At 40.5% G+C, this 26,971-nt stretch overlaps 1 protein-coding gene across 4 annotated transcripts in view; it reads left to right on the forward strand.

The window, feature by feature from the left end:
• Positions 1 to 26,971, forward strand: part of LOC143855797 (Nucleoporin, Nup133/Nup155-like protein) — a 66,193-nt gene that overhangs the window by 19,168 nt on the left and 20,054 nt on the right. For all 4 annotated transcript variants that reach the window (XM_077365870.1, XM_077365860.1, XM_077365875.1 and 1 more), the window contains exon 7: positions 17,845 to 17,912. In XM_077365870.1, coding sequence (XP_077221985.1) covers positions 17,845 to 17,912 — 68 coding nt within the window. The remainder of the gene's footprint in view (positions 1 to 17,844; positions 17,913 to 26,971) is intronic.

Genomic DNA, 26,971 nt, shown 5'->3' on the forward strand with positions numbered 1-26,971 from the left:
GAGGTCAACAGAAAACAAAGTCCTCGCCTGTTAGAGAGCCGACTAACGATGGGGATACCACCGCCCGAAAAGGAGAGGTCGACTAAAAAACGAAGTCGTCGCCTGTAAGAGAGCCGACCAACAATGGGGACACCATCGTTCGGAAAAGATAGGTCGACGGGAAAATGAAGCCGGTGCCTGTAAGAGAGCCGACTAACAATGAGGACACCATCGCCCGGAAAAGAGAGGATAAGGTATAAAGCCGGAAATTAATGCGTAAAACTACGCCAAGAGAAGACACATGACGAAGAAGACGAAGAACCTAATTGATGCAGGATCTCACAAAGAAAAGCTTTGATACCAAATTGATGTAAGACCGGGAAGCGAAGTAGAAGAAAGGGGAGAGAAATACATGAAATGGGATAGAATTAGAAGAATAGGGGAAGAAGAGACGAAAATAACCTGAAGAAGAGACGAATTTAGGGAAAGAAAAGAAAAATTAGAAGAGAGCAGAATAGGGGAAGAGAAGTAGAAGAAGAGAGGGAAGAATAGAAATCTGGGGGAGAAGCTCTCAATCAATTGTATTAATCATCAAAGTTACAAAATAAGCTATAAAGAGGCCTATATATAGGCAAATAAACAACCTAGGAAATGGTAACCAACTAAAACATGAACTCTTAAAGAAGCCTACTAAAATAAGAACTCTAAATAACCAAATGACTAAAATACCCCTAATAAAATACTAATTGGCAAATATGCCACTTATTTAGGCCTAATATTTGCATCATTCTCCCCTAGTTGAAAAGAACTCACCCTCGAGTTCTTGTCCGCCGGGTCAAATATGAAAATAATCCAATGAAGCAGGAGGCACAATCTGTCTGAAACATTCATGATGGCTAATGCTCGAGACAACAATGAAAGCGATCTGAAAGGCTGGCGGCGGAATATGGAAGAAAGCATCCATGCAAAGTCATCAAAATACAAGCCTTTCGTGAGAATCAGAGAAGCTGGGAAGATGGCAACGTACTTGTCGTGGATAGGTGGGATCGGCATAACAGCTATGGGTGGTACCAATGAGGGAACGTCCTCCACATAATCAACATCAACTGGTAGCTCAGTAGGCGCAGGAGAATCAACATGAAAGTCATCCCCTGGTATCTCATCAGGCTCAGTAGAATCAAATACAAAATCAGCGTCTAAGATTGAAGCTGGGGCAGTGATGTCAGGCTGATGGACCTCATAATCAATCTGCGGAACAAGATCATCTGTGTCGGCACAAGTCTCGGCAATTTGATCAATCGACGCAAATATAGGGCAATCCTCTGTACTATACTCGCGATCATCTGTCTCAGCTAATGGCTCAACAGTCATGTCACTTGGCTCTGACTCAGGACGATGCTCGATCAACTCTGTCAAGGGAAAAGCCTGACGTGGATCTGCCACAATATCTGCCTTAGAAGTGTGAAGCTGTCTCTGCAAATCTGACTCACGTATTCGACGCACTGAATTTTCAGCTACAATTTTAGCTTCGCATATATAATGACGGTCTTCTTTTAGTCGTTCAAGGAGGGCTTCGACTTTACTTTCAACACTACACAACACTCTGTATGCTCGCTCACGATTCAATCTCTGCTGATTGGCTGCTCACGTCTCCTATAGCGGTTCGTTTCAATGTGGCTCCATGAGCATCGGGCTTGTCGTCGCACAGTTTCTTTAGCCCAGTAGATAGTCTGGCGGTGATCATGGCCATTGTACTCATGATATGCGTCTAGAGCATCAATCCAACATAAACATGCATCCTCATAATAGCGAAAGTGAGTGCGACCATTCCAATAGCTTTCGTCGTACCCATAAAAAAACGGAATAAATGGTGGAGTCATAGAGATCGATGACGAAAACTGAAATTAACCGTCTGATTTGTATGGCATGTCGAAAGAAACACAATGCTTGTCTCGGATCTTAAATCGGATGAGTGAAAGCTGATGATCAGAAGAAGGGACACGATCAAAGGCTGAGATGGCTCCGGAAACTGTGCTGAAGACTGTTGTCCAGTGTTGAAATAGGCTGGATGCGCTCTAAAAGTTGTCACGAAAATAGCTCGGGTGAGGAGAGAGATTCTAGAGAGAAGAAACTCTATTTCTGTTTTTTTTTTTCTGATTTTTTGTGGCCTGGGTGCCTGAAGGGAAAAGAGGGGTTAAATCTAGTAGTACTAATATGAGGGTGGTGTCCAAAGGAAGAAAGAGGGTTGGAAAATATAAACTTTTGATGGCTCGTTACTGTGCACTAAACTTGCCTATACCTTTGCCTTTTGGTAGCTTGATGGACACGTGCAAGTTTCCGCTATGAGAGTACAACTGAGGGGTTTCTTTATTAAATACCATATGGCTTTCATCTACTACTATATAGCTAGAGAAAAAAAGACATTTCTTTTCTTTTTTATGAGAATTACATGTCAGCATTAATATTTACATTTTGTGCCATCCCCAAATTTTCTCCCCTATACTTTTTCTCAGGTAGACATGTATGTCTCTCTCTCTCTCTAAGTTTTCATTTTTTTTGTCTTTTACTCTCTCTCTCCACCCTTGGCTCTCTGTCTCCTCCATCGAGAATCAGCTTTTCTTCTCAAAACCCTAATACCCACTCTCTGTCTTCCTCTCTCTCAACCTCTCCATTGCCACCTTTATTCGCCAACCCCTTTTTTATCTCATCTGCGAAAAATCTCTCCCCAACCATCTCAGTTCATAACCCTTGCTTCCAATAGCAAGGGTTCCTTCTTCCTCTTCCCCGTTCTAACTCCTGAGATGCATGGATTTGCAGAAAATCTCTAACCTAGGGTTTTAGGGGTTTCTTGGAGGCAACCGGATCAATCTGCTCTCTCAGGTACTCTCTCTCTCTCTCTCTGCTTTTGAAAGATTTTGGTTTTCTATTTAGGTTGCTTGGTTTTTCTTCACCACCAGCATTTTTTTACCAAACCAAGTTTCCCATCCAGATTGCTTGATTTTTTAAATTTTACGGTAATCACTTCTATGAATCATATTAGGTTGGGAACAGATTGTGAGTCCAAACCTTCATTGATTCATGGCACCGGCCAGAAGCAGAGCCGCTCTTCACCTCTTCTGCTTCTTGCGATTTGCTCTCCTTTCCCTATCCACTTTTAAAGCATTTTATTGAGTATCATTGGGTTTTGTTTGGGGGATCTAAAGAGTAGCCTTGTAAAGGATGGCTTATTATAGTTTGAAAGGCATGAGAAAAAACTTTTGATTTTCCATTTATGTTTCATGAGCAGAGAAAGTGCTCGATGAAACACCTTTAAGAAAAAATGATTTTTTCCCTACCTTTTGTGCAATGTTAGGTTTTAGATCCAATGTTCGGCATGACCTATCGACCTCCTCAGTCCTCACATTCCTACAAAAACCATATTTTTTCATGTAATTGGGTATTTATGTTGGTACATTTTGGCATTTTTTTCGTGTTGCCATTTTATTTTCTATCAGCCTCCTCACTGCCCTTCAAAACCATTTTTTCATGGCACTGTGTATTTAGGTTGGTATATCCTGGCATTGGATAGTCTGCCAACCTGGTGTCCAAATCCTATGCGCACGTGGAAATTCAAAAGGTTTACTAATGTACCTCATTTCATCGGTTTGCTAATGTGGAAATGAAATCTTTTTTTTTTTTAAGAAAACACAGACAAATGCTGTTCCAAATTCTAGAGATAGTGGTGGAAATATCATTTCTTCATTTTTGCTATTTTGTTAAATTTTTCGGTTTAGATATAAATTATTTATATTTTGCTTTTTAATGGATTAGATAATTTCCGTTCAGATGCGTTTTCAGTATAAACATTTTTCTTTTGTTCTTTTTGTGGGTTGTTGGATGAGGTTCTCATTGTGATTCCGATCATTGAATTGCAATACAAAAATTTCTGACAAAATTTGAATTGAGAACTTAAAAATTTAGTTATCTTTGTCATATTCTGCAATTTTGATTTGCTTTTTTCTATCCTCCCTACTGTTATTGTCAATATCTTAAGTCTGTATTGAAATTTTGTAATTTGTGTTACATCCCTGCAGTTTGATTTGTCAGTACTTTTCATTTCTTAATTCATTTATTTTTGTACATTTACAGATAATTCATTTAATGTTTGTACATTTACGGATAATTCATTTAATTTTTCTTTCCCTCGTGCATCGCATGGGTGTGTTTCTCTCCGTTTCTCACTCACACATGTAGACCGACCCTTTCGCCACCGAATACCCTCTCCCATCCACTCATACGCCCTCTCTCCGAGTGTCTCCACCTCCGCTTTATGAGCATGACCTTGCTCTCTCTTTTTTCCTTTTCGCTCTCTCCCACCCGTTGGGATTCCTTGTCCTTTCCAAAACCCAAAATCAACTACTTCTTTTCTAGCAGTTTTTGTCTTCATTTTTTTTTCGAGTTTTTGTCTCCTGGTCACGAAATTAGGGGTTTTCATCTCTCGCTCATGAATCTCTCTCTGCTCTCAGAGAATTGATTTTTATATTCATCTATGCATTTTTATTCTAGAATTATTGGTCAAATATCCGTATTTCGCTATTTTTTACCATTGTATGAGCAATTATATCACCCATTTATTTTTTAACCTTTTCAATCATTTTTTAATCATTTTAATGCATCTTTTTATTATTCGTTTAATTTTTGTTTGTCGTCCCGTGCCTCGCACGGGGGCTTTTACTACTATCTAATAAAGCAACTTTCCTGAGCCAATAAGGTAACTTTCTTGAGCCAATGAAAGTAACTTAATATACCACGTTACCAACAGTAACTTACAGGGCAAGTTACTATCTGCCTTCACGTATGCTTAAGAGGTGGGGACCACTTTTGTTACCTTGTTTATTTTCTTATGACACGTGCAACTGAGGCAACCTCTTTTTTTTTTTGTTTATTTGGCTTTGCTATCTACAACTGTCAGTCACTAGGTAACAACAAATAAAGCACAAAATTCTTGCTAATTGATAAGCATACGGTGACTTTTGTTTGCTTCCCACAAAGTAATTCTTTTCAAAAGGTAACTTTGACCACGAAGAAGATACTTATAAACGCAAGGTTAAGATAGACCTTATCTTCTATTTGGCAGGGAGATGGAGATACCAAGGAAACAACTTGCCTTTTTACTGATAACTGAAAAAGAAAGCAGCTCTTGAGTTTCCTTCTCTAACACGGCTCCAGGGAAACTTGCCTTTTTCTTTATTCTCAGATACTTGGAAAAAGAAAAACTTCTTCACTTACCTTCTTCCTCACGAAAGTGGACTGGAGAATAAGAAAGTGGCCGGAAAACAATGATCTCCGCAATTCTGTTCTTAGAGGATCCGCGAGCGACAATGTCTATTATGACAGTACTAGTGATGGCTGGGTTATGATTAATCAAAATAAAATGGCTTACGGGACTGTAGGACTGGCTTTATGAAATTTTGATAATGGGTACGGAGTAGGCTAAAGAGGGTTAGGAGGTTAAAGAAGAGGTTAAGGGTCTAATTTTAGTGGGGCTTAAATAGAGGCAGAACAAAGGGCTGCAAATAGGGAGTTTGAAAGTGGCTGTTTGTGAGAAAAGTGGCTGTCTGTGACCAATTTTTAGTCCTCAAAAAGAGACTTGGGAGCAACTTTTAGCGGATTTTCGGATGATTTGCGGCTCGTTCTTCGGAGATTTGATCTTCTGCAACTTGGATCTTTGGCTTTGATACCAAATTGATGCAGGATCTCACAAAGAAAAGCTCTGATACCAAATTGATGTTGGACCGGGAAGCGAAGTAGAAGAAAGGGGAGAGAAATAGACGAAAGGGGATAGAATTAGAAGAATAGGGGAAGAAGAGACGAATTTAGGGAGAGAGAAGAAGAAATCAGAAGAGAGAAGAATAGGGGAAGAGAAGTAGAAGAAGAGAGGGAAGAATAGAAATATGGAGGAGAAGCTCTCAATCAATTGTATTAATCATCAAAGTTACAAAATAAGCTGTAATGGCCTATTTATAGGCAAATAAATAACCTAGGAAATTGTAACCTACTAAAACATGAACTCTTAAAGAAGCCTACTAAAATAAGAACTTTAAATAACCAAATGACTAATATACCCCTAATAAAATACTAATTGGCAAATATGCCACTTATTTAGGCCTAATATTTGCATCACTAATCACCAACAATACTCTCCTTGGGCGACACTACATGAGTCGGTGATGACAAGATAAGGTGGACAATATCAAGGCAACACAAAGAGATAAGGCATAAAGCCGGACAACACGAAGAGACATGAAAACAGGAAGACAATACTAAAACAACAAAGAGGACAACATGATAATACTCCCCCTCAAGTTGATGGTCAAATACCTTCAACTTGCAACGAAAAGAAGACAAACAAGACACCACACCTCTCTTAGACATTTTATCAAACACTTGGTGTGCTCCTTCGACATCAACACAAAAGACAGAAGATTTAGAAAACAACATTAGACAATGTAAAGAAAGCGATGACATCAAGCCAAAAGACATAGAAAACAATGGAAAGAAGGAGATGGCAACACTAGACAACACTCTCCCTCAAGTTATAGGTCGAATACCTTCAACTTGTAATGAAACGAAGACTAACAAGGCACCACACCTTTCTTGGACATTTTATCGAGCACTTGGTGTGCGCTTCGAAGAAGAAGACAAAGGAACGGAGACAAATAAGACACAACACTTCTTTCGGACATTTCATCGAACACTTGTGGGCGCCTTTGACATCATACCAAAGATATAGAAAAAACAATGGAAAGAAAGAGATGGGAAGAAGACGACAACAAGAAACAATACAAGACAACACTCCCCCTCAAATTGAGGCCGAAGGATGTCAACCTGAAACGAAACGAAGACTTTCAAAGCACAAAACCCCTTTGAGACATTTTACCAAACACTTGGGGTGCACCTTGAAGATGAGATGAGAAAGACAAAGGCCATATGCCAAAAAGCTATAATAAAGAGAAATTAAACAGAGATTTGGAGTCAAGGAAAACCCAAAATGGGTTTACACGAGTAACACAAATGATTTTTGTTTTTGGATTACATAAAGTAGATTGACGAGAGAGAAAAAGAGGGTTTCAAGATTATGAAAGAGGATTTCAAGTTATGATTCAGCCAACACTTCGAATTTATTGTTGACGCCCGTGTTGTGTCCGACACGACACCCGTGTCCACACTTGTCGACAATCCTTTGAACACTTTTAAATGTACTACTAGAAAAGTTAGTAACTTTATATGTATGTACATGTATGAGCGTGCCACTATTTCTAGATTTTTAGGGTTTGTAATGTCAGATACTGTGTATTTGTGTTGATACTCGGCACACAATTCCGTGTCCACAAACGATGATAATATGTACTTTCTATTTTTAGTCGTGTCCCCATTTCTAAATTTTAGGAGTTTGTCGTGTCCGACACTCTTTGTCTGTGTCAACATGTGACACTCGTGCCCGTGTCCACAAATCATAGGTTTCAAGAGTGTTTTACAAGAACGAAAGAGAGATAACGAGAGAGATTTGAGGGACATATGAGAAGGGAAATAGGGATGCATGTAAACAAAGAAATCTGGGTTTGCATAAATGCGCGACCCACAAATAGATAGAGAGATTTGGGAAGATTTTTAGGAGAGAGAGAGAGAGAGAGAGAGAGAGAGAGAGAGAGAGAGAGAGAGAGAGAGAGAGTCTTCTTTTTTCCTTCCCTAGGATCTTTGCTCTGATACCATGTTAGAAATGGACTTAGGGTTAGAGAGAGGAAGAAGAAGAAGAGGAGTAGAGAATGATGAAGAGTCTACACTAGGAAGCTCCTCATGTAAATGATGTATATATAGGCCCAAATAGGGCATCCAATTTACAATGACTACAATACCCCTATTCTACATGTAATGGCTAATCTACCCTTATACATTATTCAGCCAATGCCAAGGAATATAAGTTTAGAATGGGTGCCCTAGATGAACTTGTTTTTTTTTTTGTCAAATTAAATTTGGATTTATGCAAGAAAGTTGTTTGGATACGTGCATAAACCCTAAGACCAAAGTTGTGCTTCAAGAAAAAAATATAGTTTTGTGTAGGAAAATAAAAACATTATCCATTTAGAAATAGTTTGGATACATGTAAAATGGGTATCTGAGTTTGTATGAAAACATTATCTATGTAGAGATAGTTTGGATGGATCCATGCATAAGATGAGGACATGGATCCACAAGGAATAACATACGAATATTATTGGAATGTTGAAAGATCACAAGAAGGCATGTGATAAGTATGGGTGGAGTATCATGCCAGATTGATGGACAAATAGGAAGAATAGATGCCCCATTATTTTTCTGGTTAATAGTCTAGCAGGGACATGGTTTTTAAAATTTGTTGATGTTTTAGGTTCCATCAATGTCGGAAATTTGATGTTTCGCCTTATTGATGATGTGCTTGAGAAGATGAGACAGGATAAAGTGGTGCAAGTTATCACTCATAACCACTCTATCTACTTGAATGTAGGAAAGGAGTTGGAGGAGAAGGAGAGATTGTTTTGGACTCCCGGAGTTGCTCAGTGACATGATGCTAGAGAGCATCGTTATGCTGAAGGTGGACACTCAGACCGTGATGATTTTCTTTTTCCATGTGCTTCTGGTCGATTTTGACTGGAACAGTTTTGCTATTGGAATTTTCAAAAAATTCCAATAAAAAATTTCCCTTCTGCAATAGATTCCAAAAAAACTCTTGAAACTCTCTAGTCAAAATTCCAAAAATTTCAATACAAAATTGACATCTAGGTTGCTGATAATGGGGGTCCTTGACATTTTGTTTGATGACATAGGTTATCCCCACTCCATTTTTAGGGTGTGACTGATCCCTATTGGGGTTTGTTCCTCATTTTTGTACTTGCTTTTTTATTTTTCAATTAGTTCTTCTAATTCCCTATTGGATGACCTTAACAACCCTTGACACTTGCCCCCCCCCCCCCTTCACACACACACACACACACACACCACCACCACCACCAACACACACACACACAAATCCTATAGCTATATTCCCTACTTATAAAAAACCTAAATTTTCTATACATCTCAAGCCATGGCTACCACATATCTTCTCCATCAAACCCTCGACTACACTGCTTTTTATTTGCTTTAAGTTATAACTGGAATCATTAATGCACAACAACTATAATGACAATATAGTGGGTTGTAGGCTCTCTTTTCTTCTACTCAAATAATCAATTCAGACCGAACTTTCTGGAAGGCTTCTACTTGGTTTGGAAGCTCGCTTCGGAAGCTAAATTCTTCTCGCTGCCAAAGTTGGCGGAAACGTGCTTCCATCATGCTTCCTATTTAGTTGATTATTTTTTTTATAAAATATTGTTTTTCCTTTTTTGTTTTTTTGAAAGATGACATATTTCATTAATATTAAGGTAGCATTCGGGACCAGGAGTCCCATCGTCCCATCTTGCAATACAAAATATTAAGAGTACTGGCATGGGCATACCAGAAACCAGATGGCATATACAGCAGAAGAAATCAAGAAAACCATAACCTACACCCTCCTTTCATCCTTCCACCAGCCCCTTTTTAACAGCCTCAAGAAAATTCCCCCTTTTTTCTGAACCCTTCAAAAACTGCGTTAAACTGTTCCCCTATCAAGACCCAAAAATTTTAAATACTCGACATCCTCCAAGATATTATCATTGTTTTTATAGGCGACAATTTATACAAAAACTTTAATCCCATGCCATCAGTCTTGAAGACATCAATAGATTTCAGAACAATCCTGTAAATCCGTGAGAAGTGTTTCAATTTCGGTAAGAAATACCTCCTTGTCAATACTATTAGCCCGGAGCCCCTCCGCCGTTGGATTCTGACTATGAAATGCTCGCTTCCCTCTTAATCATATTCTCCAGTTTTTTAATCCCTCTCTCCTTATCGTTCACCCATTGAGAATGCCTGGCCTCCTTGTCTTCCTCCATCAACTTTAGAAAGAAGGGATGCTTATCATGGGGGAGTGAGAATCTTTGACATTTCGCAAACCTGTCGTATTATAGAAAACTTCCCACCTACTATTAGCCGACTCTTTAAACAGTTTCCACTGTTGCTGCAACAAGACCCTAATGGTTTCCCTAGGGGTTGGCAGGGACTTAGAGGCTAGCTCCTCGTCATATTCCATTACTTTAATCCCTTCTAAGGCAATTTCCATCTCATTGAGATCCACTGACCTCTTCCTCTTCCGACTCAACTCTAGGCGAGAACGAGAGGGTGGTGAGACATTTGGGAACTCCATTTGGGCCAAATTTTATTTCCAGGAGAAATTTTTCTAAAACTTATAAATTGGAGGGAGATGAATCGTCTCAAGCAAACCACAGATGATAGGCCAAAGTTCAGACCTTTAATTAATGAAGCGTGAAAGAGTCTCCATCCGTCAGAAATGAATAATGATGGCGCCGTAAGATTCATTGATCATTATCATGCATGAACAAACCTTTTCTGCTTCCCAAAGAATATTTACCCAGGTAGTCCTTTCATTAATTAGGATGATCGCTCCTCTACCAGTCACATCACTTTCAATTTCAATCCCCAAGTAATGAATAAAATAAGATATTGCGAAGTCCTTTTCCCCTGACAGCTAAAATCTAAGTCCAGACTAAATTTTGAAAGACAACTCATCCACAAGAGACACATACTTTACGGAGCAGACTGGCCCTACCCAAGCTATCACCTTTTGCTATGGGTACTTCTACTCCTTCTGGGATAGTCTCTAAGGAAAAACCTACTTTTTTCTTAGGTGGGTTCCTGAAGAGGGGCCCCCTTCGATAGTCTTCGACTTCCACTCTAGTCCCGAATTTCCTTGCGCGACCAGTTTTAGAGTTACAACTTTCCGGAAAAGATGTGGTAGTCCTAGATCTGACAGCTCCCAAATTTTTCCTTACCTCCGCAAATCTTCCTTTTCTTGACCAGGAGCGAAAGGAGCTAACACGCCCGGAGTTGCGATGATGGGACCCCTTCAAAATTAGCCCTTCCCCTCAGTAAGTCCGAGAGAGGCGTAATCCATACCCCGGGTGGGAGCTGACATTTTTGACAGGGAGGGATATTTGAAATTTGAAATCGGTGGGATAGGTCCCATAGGTCCAACGGTTCCCCCATCTAAATTTTTCGGTAGATGATCAGGCGGAGTTTCCGACGCCGACGCAAGCTTTTCCTTGATCTGAGGATCATGTTTCAAGGGGCCAAAATCCGGTGAGGGTGGAGACCTGCTCAACTGTGGCTATAAAACCTGAAGCTCTGCTTTGGGAATCATCATACGCCTATTGCTCAGAGGTTCAATGCCAATTGTGTAGTGCTGACTAGAGATCTGAATTTGAATAGTGGGTGGCAGAAACTTCCACCAAGGGGCAAGAATTTTAACAGACACGGATGTCATACATTGGTTGTGACTTCCTTCCATTTTTACTTCTAGTACTCGACCAAAAAGATTACCTAAAGCTTCAACTGTTGATATGGCCCATATGTGGAGGGGAATGCCATAGAATTTGACCCAATATTCCTCCAGCCCCGGGGTGAAGTCTTTGCTCCAGGGAAAGAGAGAATGTAGTTGGTCATCCCACACATCATTACCTTTGGCCAAGATCACTTCAGCTTCCTCTTCCGACTCAAAGATAAATAAAACTTCATCCTTTGATAAAATACATGGACATGATAAGAGAGGAAGGTTCCAGACTCTCTTAGCCCATAACCAAAGATCATGAAAGATCCTAGAAATATCTTTGATTCTCCCGATTAGGCAACTTCTGAGTGCATGTAGTCTTGATTCTACCTCCTTACCCGAGATAGATAGAGCCGGAGTACCTCCCCCAGGAAGTACAGAGATAATCCCAGAATCGGGCCATCGATCACCTTCATTAGAGACCGTTCCGATTTCCGGGTTGATACTTTTCTCACCTGGAGACGGGGTTCCGTTCTTTGTGTTCAAATGACATCGGCATCTATCCCGCCATCTAAAATTGAGATATTTACAGGGAAGACAACGCCAGTCACCTAAATGCCAACTTAGATCCTTCCTCTCACTTCTTCTTTCTACCCATCTCCGGGAATTTGGGGGATTAACTCTAGATACGGGATCTCGGTTGTGTTGTTTATCCCAACGACAAGACCGCCTCCATTTGTATCGTGAGGGGAGGAGGATGGGGGATTGGTACTGCGATGATTGCGCCTATCGGAACTTCAAATGGAGACTGTACTGTCGTTGGAAAAAACAACACAATCGGGAGCCTGTACCTGGAGTCACTCCCCCAAACTCATGGAGGTGGGTAGAAAAAAGAAACGTGAAGAGGGCTCTAAATGGGAGATTAGACGATTGGTTGGCAGATCATCTGTGGGAGGGTTGGCAGATCATCTGCAATGAGGCGTCTTCCAAATCTAAGGTGATTCAAAATTGGGCTCTTTCTCCCGTGGGTTTCTTCAAGCTTAATTTTGATGGTGCTTCTTTTGGGAATCAAGGTGCAGCTGGAATTGGCGGTCTTCTTAGGAATGATAGAGGTGAAGTGGTTTGGGCTTTTTCCGGTCCAATCGGTATAAGCTATTTTTCTGAAGCGGAAGTAAAAGCGGCTTATTTCGGAATATTACATTTAGATAAACTCATCCTGGACAAGGTGATGGTAGAAGGGGACTCGACAAATGTGGTAAAGTGGCTTTTGGGTTTTGCTCCGCCGCCGTGGAGATTCCTCAATCTTATGGATGAGATCTCTGATTATGTTTCTAATTCTGTTGCAGTTTTCTCTCATATTCGGAGATCGGCAAATGACGAATATGATTCCCTTGCCAAATCTGGGGTTAGCAGGGCTAGTTTAGAGTGGTTTTATTATCTCCCTCTGTAAATTGTATTTTTCTTTTTCCTTTTCTTTTGCATTTTGTGAACCTTCTCGGTTCCTTCTTTCAATATATTATATTAATATTTCAAAAAAAAAAAGATGATTGGTGTTGTCTCTCCTGTAAATATCTTAATTTTAGCTGAAGAGATAGATGCCGGTGATGTTGTATGGAGTTAAAGGATGGGACTCAGCCTTTAGATGAGGAACCTAACAGTCTGGATCTTGAAACGGACTCTAATGAAGATGATCGTTGGCCCGACTCTGGGACGATCTCCATACTCCCTAGGGGAGGTACTTCGGCCCTCTCTATATCGGGCAAGGAGGTGGAATCAAGACTATCTTCACTAAGAAGTTGCCTAATTGGGAAAATAAAATATATGGGTGGGACTCTTCATAATCTATGGTTGTGGGCCAAGAGAGTCTGGAACCTCCCCCTCCTATCATGCCCATGTTTTCTATCAAAGGACGAAGTCTTATTTATCTTCGAGTCGGAAGAAGAAGCTACAGGGATCTTGGACAAAGGCAATGATGTGTGGGACGACCAACTCCATTCCATCCTCCCATGGAATAAAGACTTCTCTCCGGGGTTGGAGGAATTTTGGGTCAAATTCTATGGCCTTCCTCTTCGTGTATGGGCCACATCAACAGTTCAAGCTCTAGGTAATGTTTTTGGTTGAGTTCTAGAAGTAAAAATGGAAGGGAGCCACAACCATTATATGACTTCTGTGTCTGCTAAAATTCTTGCTCCATGGTGGAAGTTCCTGCCACCATCTATTCAAATTCAGATTTCCGGTCAAAATTACACAATTGGCATTGAACCTCTAGGCAGTAGGGGTTCAATGCTTTTGAGCAGGACTCCACCCCCATCAGGTTTTGGCCCCTTGAACCATGGTCCTCAGATCCAGAAAAATTTTGTGTCGGCGTCGGAGTGTCTGTCCGCTCTTTCACCGGAACATCTTGGTCGGGGAGCCGTTGGACCCTCGGGGCCTACCCAATCGATTTCAAATTTCAAATCTCTATGCCAGAAAGGTCTCCTGCCTGGGGTACGAATTACCCCTCCGTCAGCCCTATTAAGGGGAAAGGGTTAAAGTTGAAGGGATCACTGCCGAAGAGCCACTCAGGGCATGTCAGCCCTTTTCGTTTCTGGTCAAGGAAAGGACGTTTTGCAGAGGTAAGTAAATACTTAGCTACCGTCAGAAAGGGGACTACCAGATCTTTTCCGGAAAGTTGTAAATCTACATTTGGTTGCGCAGGGAAACTCCAGCCAAAAGTGGCTATCACAGAATTTTTTAGGGGGTCCCTGCTCAGGACAAAGGAAAAAGTAGGGCCCTCCTTGGAGACAATTCCAGAAAGAGTAGAAGCACCAATATCAAAAGGTGAAAGATTTGGTAAGGCCGCCCTACATCGTAATGTCTCCGTCTCTTGTGGATGAGGTGTCCTCAAATCTGGTAGTTTAGGCCCTATTACGGGCTAAATTTTGGGCTTTTGGTTTAGAGCGGGTGGGGTGCGGAGGGTTTCAAATACTTGTTTCCAATGAAGTACTGAGCATAGATATGGTTATGCTTGTTGTTTTGATTAGAGTGAAAGGAAAAAGGGATACTCGTGGTTGGCTCGTGGCTCAAGTAAGATATGGAAATGTCTTAGAACTAAGAATATCCGAAGGAAAGGAAAGGAAAGCTTACTCTAGTCTCCTCGGGGTTGGTGATTGAGACTAGTGCAAAGTTATTAATATGATTAGCCTTGTTGGGAAAGAAATCTAAGATCGTAATAACTGCCCATTCGAGATTTGGTCGTGGGCCCAAGGATACGAAGTTTAGGGCGGTTTCATTTTATTTTATTTATATAAGGGGTAATGAAGCTAAGATTAACCGGTTTGTTGGTATTCCTCAGAAAAAGTTAAGTAAAATTTTTATTTAGTGTTTAGGAGAATGGCTGCTTCTCCTTCTTCGGATTCTCGAACTTATAAGAGATTACAGAGAGAGTTTCCCGATTGTTCGGAATGGTTTCAGCATCGCCGGTGGGTCCGTAACCTGAAATACAATGTTGTAAAAGCCTCGGTGGAAGCTCCCACCGTCCCTGAACTAGTTAAAGGAATCATCAAACGGCAATGGAAGCATTTTCTGGACGATTACAGGCTCGTCGCGGAAGAATTTATCCCATTAACTGATACTTATAATGTAAAGGATATATGTATACCGATTTACAAACTTCCTTTTTTCCGAGGTTGTATGGAGTATGCGAACAACTTGAGACGGCTAGAATGGGAGGCAGAGCAAATCCTTTGCATTCGCAAGATATCAGAACTGATAGCAATCCGGATGAATCCAGTGGAAGAGGTTCCTTACCCGCAAATTTGCCTCAAACTTTTTCTCCAAAGATATAGAATTGGAATTAGATATTGGGATCCTATTGATGTAATTGAGCAGCTGTGCATGAAAGTTTCGAGCCAGAGTTAGTTTTGGTGTTTTGTTTAAAAGGTCTGTGAGATGGTTATTTTGGGAAGTTGGAAATTAGCTTCTGATCGGATGGAGAAAATTTAAAGATGGCAAGGAAGTAGAATGAGACTTTTTGGGTAAATGTTTAAATGAACGAGACTTTATGGGGAACTTTAGTTTTGGTTTTTTGGAAAAAGAATGTGAATTGGGAAGATTTGGATGGTGGTTGAAGTATAGTATATATAACTAGGTTTTTATACTGCCAAAATGGCAATGTAAATATATGGGTGAAATAGTAGACGCAACTGGGCTATACAATGTCAATTTTAGGTGAGCTACAAGAAAGAAGTAGATCCTCCAAGGGGGTTGGATATTCGAGAAAACTCGATGATAGAAAATAGGAGAGGCAGTAGTAGTATTGGATAGATATCTGGGTGCTCTTGGGGAAGAATATATATTGGTTAATCTGTAGAGTAAGATATGCTCTATGAATGTGGAGGATTTAATAGTTTATATCACTGGCTCTTGGTGATTCAGGGTACACCCTGAATTGCCTTAACTGATGCTATGTAATGATACTTGGGACCATAGTTGCCGGAAACTCCTTAGGTGGGTGGGAAACCTGTTTCCCCTAAAACTCGCAGTTGGGAAACTCGTTTCCCCTAAAATGAGGGAAACTCGTTTCGGAAACATTTCCAAAATATGATACGAAATTGGAGAAATATTTCTGAAACACATGGGAAACATTTGGAAAACGTATGTAAATAATGTGTAAACACGTGATAAACGTATGCAACACTCGTACAAAATGCATATGAATCGTGTAGGAAACATGTGTGGAAATTATGAAAATCATTGTGGAAAAAACACATCATTTCCTAAGACGTTTCTCGTACGATTTTCTATTGTTTCTCGTTTCTCGTTTCCCCTGTATTTTTTTTCATGCGTTTCCTGTTTTTGTTTCACGTTTCGTTTCCCGTTTCCGTTTCCCACCCTGGTAATTATGCTTGGGACTCCTGGTCCCTATTGTAATTTTCATAGTATCAATGAAATATGTCAATTTAAAAAAAAAAAGACCGCCTCCATTTGAAATTCCGATAAGCGCAACCCTGGCAATACCAATCCCCTCTGCCTCCTTTCGCCAACACCCCGTTTTCCCTTTTGTTTTTCTTTTTTTTTTTTGTATTTCCAAAGGAGTGTTTTTAAAGCATAAAAAGTTATTTTAATTTTAGAAACTTAGTGATTTTTTTCACAACAGAGTGAATAAAACTTCAAGCTTCTTGTGGATCTACCAGTTTCTCCCAAAGCTTAAGCTGGTGGAGAAGGTGTTATTAAATCTTTAAAACTTTAACACTCCCCCCTGACGTGTGGCCCCTCTTTTTAGGTTTGGCCTACACATGGCCCATGTGGCCCCCCTTTAGGGTTTGACCATTGCATGTCAATTTTTACTATCAAGGAGGTTTGAACGCAAGACCTTTGGCCTGATACCATTTGTAGGGGCCTTAACCGGGTAGAACTCACTCCTAAAAGCTAGCCGTTAGAGGGAGGGTGCCCATTCCCTTACAACCCATCCACATCTATACTTTCTTTCTGATTTGGGATCTTGCTTTTGCGCGTGGAACCCAACAATCTCCCCCTCCATGCGAAAGCAATGTGGACAATCTCGCCCCTCCACGCGCCGGCAATGTGGGAACCACGAGATCCTACACCGGGGTTTCCGAGATCTTCCCCGAGGGCATTTCCGCCCTCGGAGGCAAACCGGGGTTACCCCCCTCTGAGCTTTGATACCATGTGAATCTACCAGTTTCTCCAAAAGCTTAAGCTGTTGGAGAAGGTGTTGTTATATCTTTTATACTTTAACACTTGTAAAACTAGATATCCTTAAAATTTGTAATTCTAATAAGAAATGAGGTCATCTTTAACTACTTGTAACCTTAACGTACATTAACTCTTCCTCCCTACACTACTATCACCCCATCTCTTTGTGTGTTTCTCATTCTCTTCAAATGAGGCTTCCTACACACTACATGTTCGCTTCCCATGATCCTTCCCACTTGTGTACTCTTTACCTTCCCCATTGCTTCGTTGTTGTTTATCACTTCCTGCATTTTCTCTTTTTTAGACCCCTCACTTCCCGCTTTGGCTTATTGCGTTCACTTCACTCTGGTAACTATGATCCAAACAATGCAGTCAATGCTTGAATTGGAGTAGAATGATTTAGCAATTGAAATGTTTTGCTTATCAACTTGTTATTCATGATAATTTATGGATTTTTTTAGGGTGGGTAATTTGTTGACCAATTAAAATAGTTTGGTGGCCTAATCAAGACAGATCATATCTATTAATAGTTAGTTAGTGTGGGTTAGTTATATTATTTTTGGTCATCCATTTTATTACCTAAAATTAAAAGGTGTTTTGGCTAGTTTGCTCTGCAATGTATGATGTGTAAATTGTTGACTTAATCATGTCGCTTTTCATTTATTTTATTGTTTTCTATTTTTTCTTCCTTGCAAAATGCTTTATTGGTGGTATATTATTAATAGGTATGGATTCTGGTTTTGAGATGAAGACGAGGCGCATAGAAGCTGATTTGCATATCCTAAAATTGCAGGTATGCTATATTTCCGGAAGGCATGAAATGTTCCCTTCTTTCCCTTACCCTTTACCCTTTACCCTTTCTATACTCTGTTGGTTACAATTACTTTGACATGAAAAACTAAAAATATCTATGATATTTCCATTTCGCTAGAATATTATTGACTTATTACACACTACGTTTCAGGTATGTTTAATAGTTGCCATGTTAGTTATTGATTCTGTTTCATTTACCATTTCGTTTTGGTCAGTAGAACGGAATGTTTTAGTGTTTCAGTTGTTTACTTGTTTCGGTGTTTCATTTCGGAAAAGATGCTATAATTGGAGAATTTTTTTCAAAGTTAAAAAATAAAAAAATCTAAGAAAATAGAAAATTACTAGAAAAATATAAGAAACTATTTTTTTTATAATAATTGCTATAAGAAACTATCATATGAACCAAATTTAGCAAAAAACACATTTTATTACTTAAACATAAAATTTATTGTGAAACATCAATAAAAGAAAATTAATAGTGTTTGGATGGGTTTATATAGAGTTTAGGCGGGTTTATAGATGGTTTTTCATGCCATCTTAATTGTCGATTCCGGTTCGTTCGCTGTTTCATTTTGGTCAGTGGAACAGAATGTTTCAGTGTTTCAGTTGTTTCAATGTTCCGTTTCGGAAAAGACGCTATAATTGGAGAATTTTTCTAATAGTTTTTGAAAAGGGCAGCCAAATTTATTAAAGGAAAAGAGATCGAGATGGTCAGTACAAAGATAGAAGATATCAAAACTGAAAAATAAAAATTCAATTACAACGGAGAAGATAGTTAAGGGGGAAGAGAGTAAAAAAGCACCAACGATTCCTTGGAGAGTCCCATTATAGCAAAGCTATCCGCTACATCATTGGCAAAACGACAGACATGCTGGAAAACCACTGAGGCCGATCTCACCCAGTCAAAAATCTCATCTAGAATTTTTTAATAGATAAAAAAATAAAGAAAATAAAGAAAATAGAAAATTACTAGAAAAATATAAGAAACTATTATATGAACCAAATTTAACAAAAACACATTTTATTACTTACACATAAAATTTGTTGTGATACATCATTGAAAGAAAGAAAATTAATAGGGTTTAGATGGGTTTATATAGAACACGGATGGATGTTGATCTTTGGCTTAAAGTCATGGGTATGCTCCCCAGTGACGAGAGCTCGAATCCCCTGTAGTAAACCCGATGCGCATGGTTTATGAGTGATTGCGCCCATCCATAGGAATTAGTCCCGCCCTAAAATGGGGTGGGGATACCCTATGTCATAAAAAAGAAGAAGATGGGTTTATATAGAGTTTAGGTGGGTTTATATATGGTTTTTCTTTTTTGGGGAGGAAATGGGTGGACAATACCTTTCAAATGACTATTAAACGGTCCAAAAGGCTAAAAATAATGGTAAAACCAAAAAAGAGTCATTAAGCTGTGAACCTGTAATTTCTTTTTTCAAATAAAAAAAATGTGTTTCGGCTTAAACAGGGATGAAACGGAACGAAAGGTGTTTCTGTTCCGTTTTTCGGACCGAAACGAAATGAAATTGATAACTTAGGTTGTCATAAAAAATGATATCTGGAATCATGGACTAACTGTTGGTGTATAAATTATTTTGAATGTGGGGGAAGTTAGACCCGCTCATCAAGTTATAAAGTGCCTAAACAAAGAAACCATGGACACAACGATTGTGGAAGGAGATTTCATGAATGTTATTCTGTGGCTTAGAATGTCGGTTGTTCCCCCTTGAAGATTTGCCCATTTCTTTGACGAAATCCAAGACCGAATAGGCGATTCCTCAATTATATTTAAGTTATTTAACCACATAAGGAGGTCTGCTAACAGTGTGGCAGATACGCTAGCCCGTGAAGGCGTGGGGGAGCTGGGGTTAGAGATGTTTGACTTCCTTGCCCCGTGATGGTGTTTTGTATTTCCTTTTCTCCTTTATTGGTCTTTGCATCAGCCTTTTGTAATTTGGGGGTTGACTATCTCAAGCTTCCCCTTTTCTTTGAATGAAATTGCAACCATTCAAAAAAAATTATTTGGAATAAAGAGGCAATGCAGCTCTAATATGGAAAAGGAGACTTTTCATTTTTTCCATAAATTAGTTGTGGTGGAGGATCATACTCAGTGGGTACTTTTGCTTGTAGACCTAGTGATACTAAGATTTGTGAATGACTATGGATTTGCTTGAAACAATTAAGGAAAGGTGGAATCCATTGTGTGGGAGGGTACTTCATTGTGTTAAGAACGAAGATACTCTTTGTGGGAGAGATGGGGCAACTGGAACTTTATAAATATAAGGAGCTTTATCCCTATCCTAAAGATTGGAATGAACTTTTTAACTAACCGCTTGAGGGTTCACTATTTATATGGTCTAACTATTAGAATAATGCAGTGGCTAAATTGAATATATTTCTGATTTCTAGGGATTGAGAGTTCTTTCTCTGTGCTTGTCGGTGCAGTGCCTAGACCCCTCTGGATGGTACCTTCTTCCAGCTGGAGTCTCCATGAGTTATTTACTATCTTATTCTTTTTTAGTTTTGACAATATGTGGCTAAAGCTGAACAAGTTGAAGAAATTAGTTGCTACGGAGGTGAAAAAGTTTATAGCAGAATTTGTTCAAAAGTAAGAAGAAAATAACGAGACCGGATTTACCGTATCTTTTTTGGTAGGTAAGGTCGGATTGAACCTCCGACCTCCAGGTTGAAGGACAAATCCTTGACCATTGAGCTAGAGGCTCAATCTCCGGATTTACCGTGTTTGTTTCAAGGAAGCAGGATTCTTCCCTGGGAGCCTTCGATTCCCGTTTCGATTCCCGCTCTGGCAACCTTGGTTTGTTTAGCATGAACAAGCAAACAACAACAGAAGATAAAGCCTCCAAGAAAAAATATGTATTCCAATCTCATAAAACTAGACTTTACTCCATATATGAGAGAATATCCCAAAACCTTGCCACTTCATGTTAAGACTATACTTTTCTCGAGTAAATTCAACTTCTAAATTAGAATTACGGCTGTAGAAATTTAATGCGATCGTATAGGAGGAAGCGCAAACCACATAAACTGACTCTTCCTAAAAAACTAACTACTATAAGCTAATAGAAATTTAGATAAGTTTCGTAGCAAATCTCTATGATTCAAAGCTGCAAGTAGCCCAAAATTTGGATGCAAATATATCCAGACTTCCTTTGCTAATTAACATGATGTCATGGTACCGTCCTGTTCATTTGTTTCTTATGAGTTTAAACTTTCATGGATGTTGTTGGAGTTGTGGAAGCTTCTGGACATTCCTTTTGCATCGTTGTTGCCCTCTTGACTAGAACCCTCCATCTGACGAATTGTGCTGACTAATTGTACTTGTATCATAAACCCTTCATCTGACGAATTGTGCTAACTAATTGTACTTGTACCATATGAGCTTGGATTAATTGGATTTAATATATTGAGGGTGAGAAGGAGGGGGGGTGATCAATTGAGCGGGATTAGTGAGTTCCCCTTAGCCCCCTGATCTCCCATCATATTTACTGGAGGATGACAGTTCTTTCACAATCCTCAGCAATTTCAACTGTGAGATCCACCCATTTGTACATCTATTTTTTAGATTGAGGGTCATCAGGGTGGTAAGGGGATCGAGGAGGATAAGGGATTCCCCCTTACCCTCTCCCATCATATTTACTAGACGATGATGTTTCTTTCACAATTCTCAGCATTTTCAACTGTGACATCCACCCGTTGGCACTTCTATTTCTTTATTAGCCTTCTCGCTAAACCCTTAACAAGCTCAATAGCGTTGAACCTTTGACCTCTAGGTTGAAGAACAAAGCCTTGACCATTGAGCTAGAGGCTCAATCGCCCTTCGTGATAGATCTTGATGAGCAGATTGGTGTTTCACACTAGATTCTCGTTTTTTCACGCTAGTACTCTTATTTATTCCGTAACTGAAACCAGGAAACCTTGGATAAAAATACTTTCAACGGTATTCAGCTGCTCCAAGGTTTCATCTTCCAGAAATAGCTCCTCTGAAGACTCCAACCACTACTTCCTCTGGGCCACATCACTGCATGGAGCTTTCTCACCAATAGAAGTTTCATTATCTGAATCCTCAAACAACGATTGTTCTTCCACATATCAGAATATTGACTACACTAAAAAGATCACCCAACACCTAACCCTCACGGTGGGAGCATCATCATGATTCATGACACAAAAAAGGTTTTTTCCTCATCGAAACGGAAACTAATTGCTTGTAATGAATTTGTTTCTTACTCCCCATGCTTAGGTGGGTAGTCCACCCCTCTTACTCTCCATCCTTGACATGCCTATACCACTGAAGCAATTCACTATGGCCAAAATAAGTGGGAAAAATTCTTCAAGATGATTCCGATAAACTACAGAGAGAAGTGTATTCTCCACCATGTAACTGCTGGTGACTCATCCATCGGCTTTTTTACTGCATTCTTTTATTTACGAGAATAAAGAAGAGAGCTGTCAATAGAAGGACTTGGCACAAGATATAAGAAATGGACTAGGAGTGTCGCAGACACAACAAAAACAGGGAGGAAAAACAAAGACAACCATCAAACACAGTCTCTCTCTCTCTCTCTCTCTCTCTCTCTCTCTCTCACACACACACACACACACACACACACACACACACACACACACACACATGCCTGAGCCCCTTCTTTATACGAGGACTTATCTTGTTACCACCTGTGGATATGAGTATATGGCAGGAGCCAATCTATTAAGCCTCGGATTGCAAGATATACATTAACCGATCTCCAAGGACTATGTAAGCTCTAATGCCCACACAATGACATTAGAGGAATCGCCCAATCGGATCATGCCATCTTCAAATCTTTGCCTGAAGTAATGATGAGGTTCTGATGTCAACCAAACAATTAGAAAGAGATCGTACCGGGAAATGGTCTTTTTGGTTCTTCATGGGGGATTGTAGACCCATATCTAGTAACTTGAGAATGAGGATCAACTTATCTTTGTTTTAAGTTTCTTCTAAGAGTAATGTTCCATGAAACAACCCCCTCCCCCTTCTATCATAAACATCTTTGATCCTCTCCTTACTATAGTTAGCCAAAAGATACAAATTCTGAAAGGCACGGTACAAAGGAGACTCACCTAACCAAGTATCTTTCCAAAACCTAATACCCCCCACACCACCCCACCGTCCTAACCCATATTTTTCTCCAATAATGATGTGCCATAAGCATCTTTTTCTTAACCAAATCTACATAACCATTTCCCCAAGATTGCTTTATTTCTTAGTTTGAGGTTTTCAATACCAAGACCCCGCCCTCCCCCCCCGTTTCCTTCAGGTTTTGTTTTGTCCTAGACATAGATCAGAACATATAGTCCTCCGCAGAGAAAAAAATGAAGGGGGGAGGAGTGGCTAGAGAAAATGACCATTAGGGATTATTTCAGATGCCACCGGAATATCCTTTTGGTGGCTCCTGACCCTGATTTCTCGACTGATAAGTTCATTTGTAATTGCGGACTCAGTCTCGAGCGATTGGCGGGGCATTTTGTTAATTTTGTAACTCCGGATACTCTGCACTGGAAGTGTTCGATTCCCTTGGGATTTCAATATTTGTTGCCGAAGATCCTTAATCTTGCTTGGACAAAGAGATAGTCTGGTCAGATCCCAATGGACACCCCCCAGATCCCACTCTGGATTTTTGGGAAGCATTGAGGATAGGGAGACTAGAGTGAGAAGATTGGAGTATGGGGCCAGAAAGTTTCCTGGTCGAAGAGCTACTGAGTTTAACCGGCGTATGCCTTTTAATGGCAGCGACTGGATCTGCCCGACCTGCCACTACAAAAACTTTGGTTCACGCACTGCCTGCAGGAAATGCTCCGGACCAAAGAGTAAGTCGGCTCCAACCATGGTTTGGAGGCCTAAGACTGGTCCCCTTCAGGATTCTGTACCTTTAGATGGTCATCCGATGATTGATATCCCTTCTGGCCTGGTGGAGGGGAGAAAAAAGACTCTCAAAAGTTGCCTTATTGGAACCTGAAGACTGGTCCATGGCTCCTGGAAGAAGTTTGGGGATGGGCCAAACGATGATGGGGTCTCCCTGAGCTGCAAAAACCTTTTTCCATTGACTCAATGGCATCCTGTTTTGCTTTGAATCGGAGTCCCATGCCTCTTCCATTCTCTGGCGTGGAGGAGATGCTCTGGGAGGATACGTTTCTTCCCTTCAGCAGTGATTTTCTCCGTTTAACACAGGCGCTAGAACTATCAGGATCAGATTTTATGACATCCCTCTTCATGCGTGGTCTACGTCAACTGTGGAGGCCCTAGGTCAGCATTTGGGTCAGGTGCTCCAGACCCATTTACATGGTAACCATGACCACTGCATGGCTTTTGCTTCCGCCTTGGTCATTACATCCCTTTGGAAATCTCTCCCTTCTATTATTAATCTCAGGGTAGATTCCAACATTTATTCAGTGGGAGTTAGGGCAATATCTGAGAATAGTATTCGACCTTCCCCTACGCCATAACTTCGAACATCTGGAAGGAACGTAACAGACAGATATTTGAGGAAAAAAGTAAAACTTCCGATCGCCTGGCATCGGACATTAAAGTGGAATTAGTTTCATGGACAAAGACTAAGAAATGAATTCCCTATGTGATGGGATATCTTATAAGGAATTGGCCGTCAGTTATATGGGACAGAGCAATCAGAACCAAGCCTAAACCTAAATGGGTACCACCACCACCACTGGGGTGGCTGAAACTTAACTTTGATGGCTGCTCACTCGGTAATCCAGGGAAGGTTGGTATAGGGGGAGTCATTAGAAGTTCAAGTGCATCGATGTCTATGACATTTTCCGGACCGGCTGGTATCTGTGACGCAAACGAAGCGGAAATTAGGGCTCTTGTCTTCGGATTGCGATGGGCATTGGAGAATAACCAACATCCCTTAATTGTTGAAGGTGACTCTACAAATGCCGTAGTCCGGGCTCTGGTTCCTCAAAGGGACCCTGGAAGCTGCAGGAATTGGTTGTGGAAATACTGGATCTGATAAGGGTGCTTGATCCGCGGATTGAACATCGTAGGCGATCGGCGAATGAGGTGGCTGATAGTCTAGCAAAGGCTGGAGCCCAAAGGGAAGAAATAGAAATAGCATATTTTCTGTAAGCCGGCTTCAGGGCATCTACTATAAAATAGTAATTGTAACCTTTTGGGGACGCCTTGTCCCAGCCACATTATAATAAATGGTCATTTTTCAAAAAAAAAAAATCTGAGGATAGTGTTAATAGCTTGGCCTCGTCAGTGGTAGGGGAATCGAGCGTAAAGACAATTTTGCCTCTTTTGAGGGTCCCGGATTACAGGGCTCTGACAAGGCGACACCGGTGATGGGTGCCCCACTGAAAAAGGTTGGAGTTGCTGATCCCGAGAGTAATGCTACTAGTGGTAGGGAGCCGTTGGTGGGTCTCTCTTTGAATTTTGAATCGCCTATTGTCGCGCTTTTGAATCACCACCCAACAAGTCTGCTGGATTGTCAGAAAGCAGAAATACTTCTGTGCGTGGGAAATTGGGTTGGTGTGGAAAAGGAGTGACGCAGAAATCTTTAAATGTGGAAGCACATGGTGGGATGGGGAAGGCTTATGGAAAAGACCTTGCTGACAGTTTTACGCTGAAGTCGGCAAAAGAGGAGAAAGTATTAAAAATAAAAAACAGATTCTACAATGAGAACAAAAGAATTAAAAACAAGTTGAGAAAATCGAGAATCAATGAGAACCAAGGAAAGGTGGTTGGTACCAATCAACCTGGGGCACATAAGCGTTTACGTACTGGGAAAGGAAATGCATCTCGTAGAGATACTAAGCCAGAGGCACAGTTGTTAGCCATTAGAGGCGGATTTTCCGCTTTTAAAAGAAGACTCTGAGGCCATTTTAGGAAAGAGGCTTTTAGGAAGTGGAAGCTTATATCAGACTCACAACACATTCTTCAAGATTTTGATCCACCCATGTCGAGGAAGGAAGGGAACCAGATTAGGAAAAAAAAGAAATTCTCAAGATTTTACATTTGAAGCTGGAGACTTAGAACTCTTGAAAGATTTACAACGAAAAGCTGGCCAGGAAGGTACTACCCACTCCAAGTGAAATTTCTCTGGGTCCCTTGAAGAAGCAATGGGCTCAGTTAAGAATGGAATCCAGAAGCATTGAGGGGAGTCGCCTTAGTTCATCTGGAAAGACGGATGACATGGAAATGCGTGTTCCCTTTCTTAAGCTCCCTCTATCTAGTAAACTTTTGGAAAAGGAAAGGCGCTCTCGTAGACGTCAATGGGAGGAGGAAAAGAGGGCGGTGATAAGAAAACTAGAGCAGCTGCAGGCTGGCCCGATTGACGAGCCTCATGCCTCTCGCGAATCGCTGGGGTTGGAAGTAAGTCAGCAAGTTCGGGAGCGCTTGGGTCCAGATGTGGATACTAAAGGTAAAGGAAAAATGGTGGAAGATAAGTCAGAAAAGTTCGAGGATCGAGGGTACTTCTCCGAAGAATTTGATGATTTGCTATCAATTGGGGATGTATTCGGGATCGGATGTAAGGAGGATTTGGGGACCACAAAAGAAATGTTCTTGGCTATGGCTGCAAGGGATTTGGAAGAAAAAAAAGAAAGAGAGAAAGAGGCTGAGAAGAAGTCTGGGGAGGGGGTCCTTGGTATGTAATGGGTTCCCATCTTTGATTCGTTCCGGCGCTTTGAGTTTTTTCAATTTAGGTTTCATTTCTTGTATCCCTGTACAGTAAACCTTGTTCCAATCCTTGGGTGTTTGAATTTCTCCGGTTCTAGATGTATTGTTGTTGTAGGGGAGACTACCTTAGGGGCTGAGGCATATGTAGATTGTAATCCCTTGAGAAAGGTTGTGTCTTTTAATCGATTGCGTGTCCAAGGAATCACGGGGAAGGCAGGTGAATTTTAGGATGGAGGAGGGGATCCTTTAGGAGTCCTCACTTCCTGGTACTTAACTTCAAAATTTGCATGGAATTTTTAGCATGAATTTAGCAGTAACAGAAGTAGTTGTATTA

This window comes from Tasmannia lanceolata, unplaced genomic scaffold (assembly GCF_043159265.1).
Source record: "Tasmannia lanceolata isolate RefF3 unplaced genomic scaffold, GAP_Taslan_0.1 ptg000003l, whole genome shotgun sequence".
In the NCBI taxonomy this organism is placed as follows: domain Eukaryota; kingdom Viridiplantae; phylum Streptophyta; class Magnoliopsida; order Canellales; family Winteraceae; genus Tasmannia; species Tasmannia lanceolata.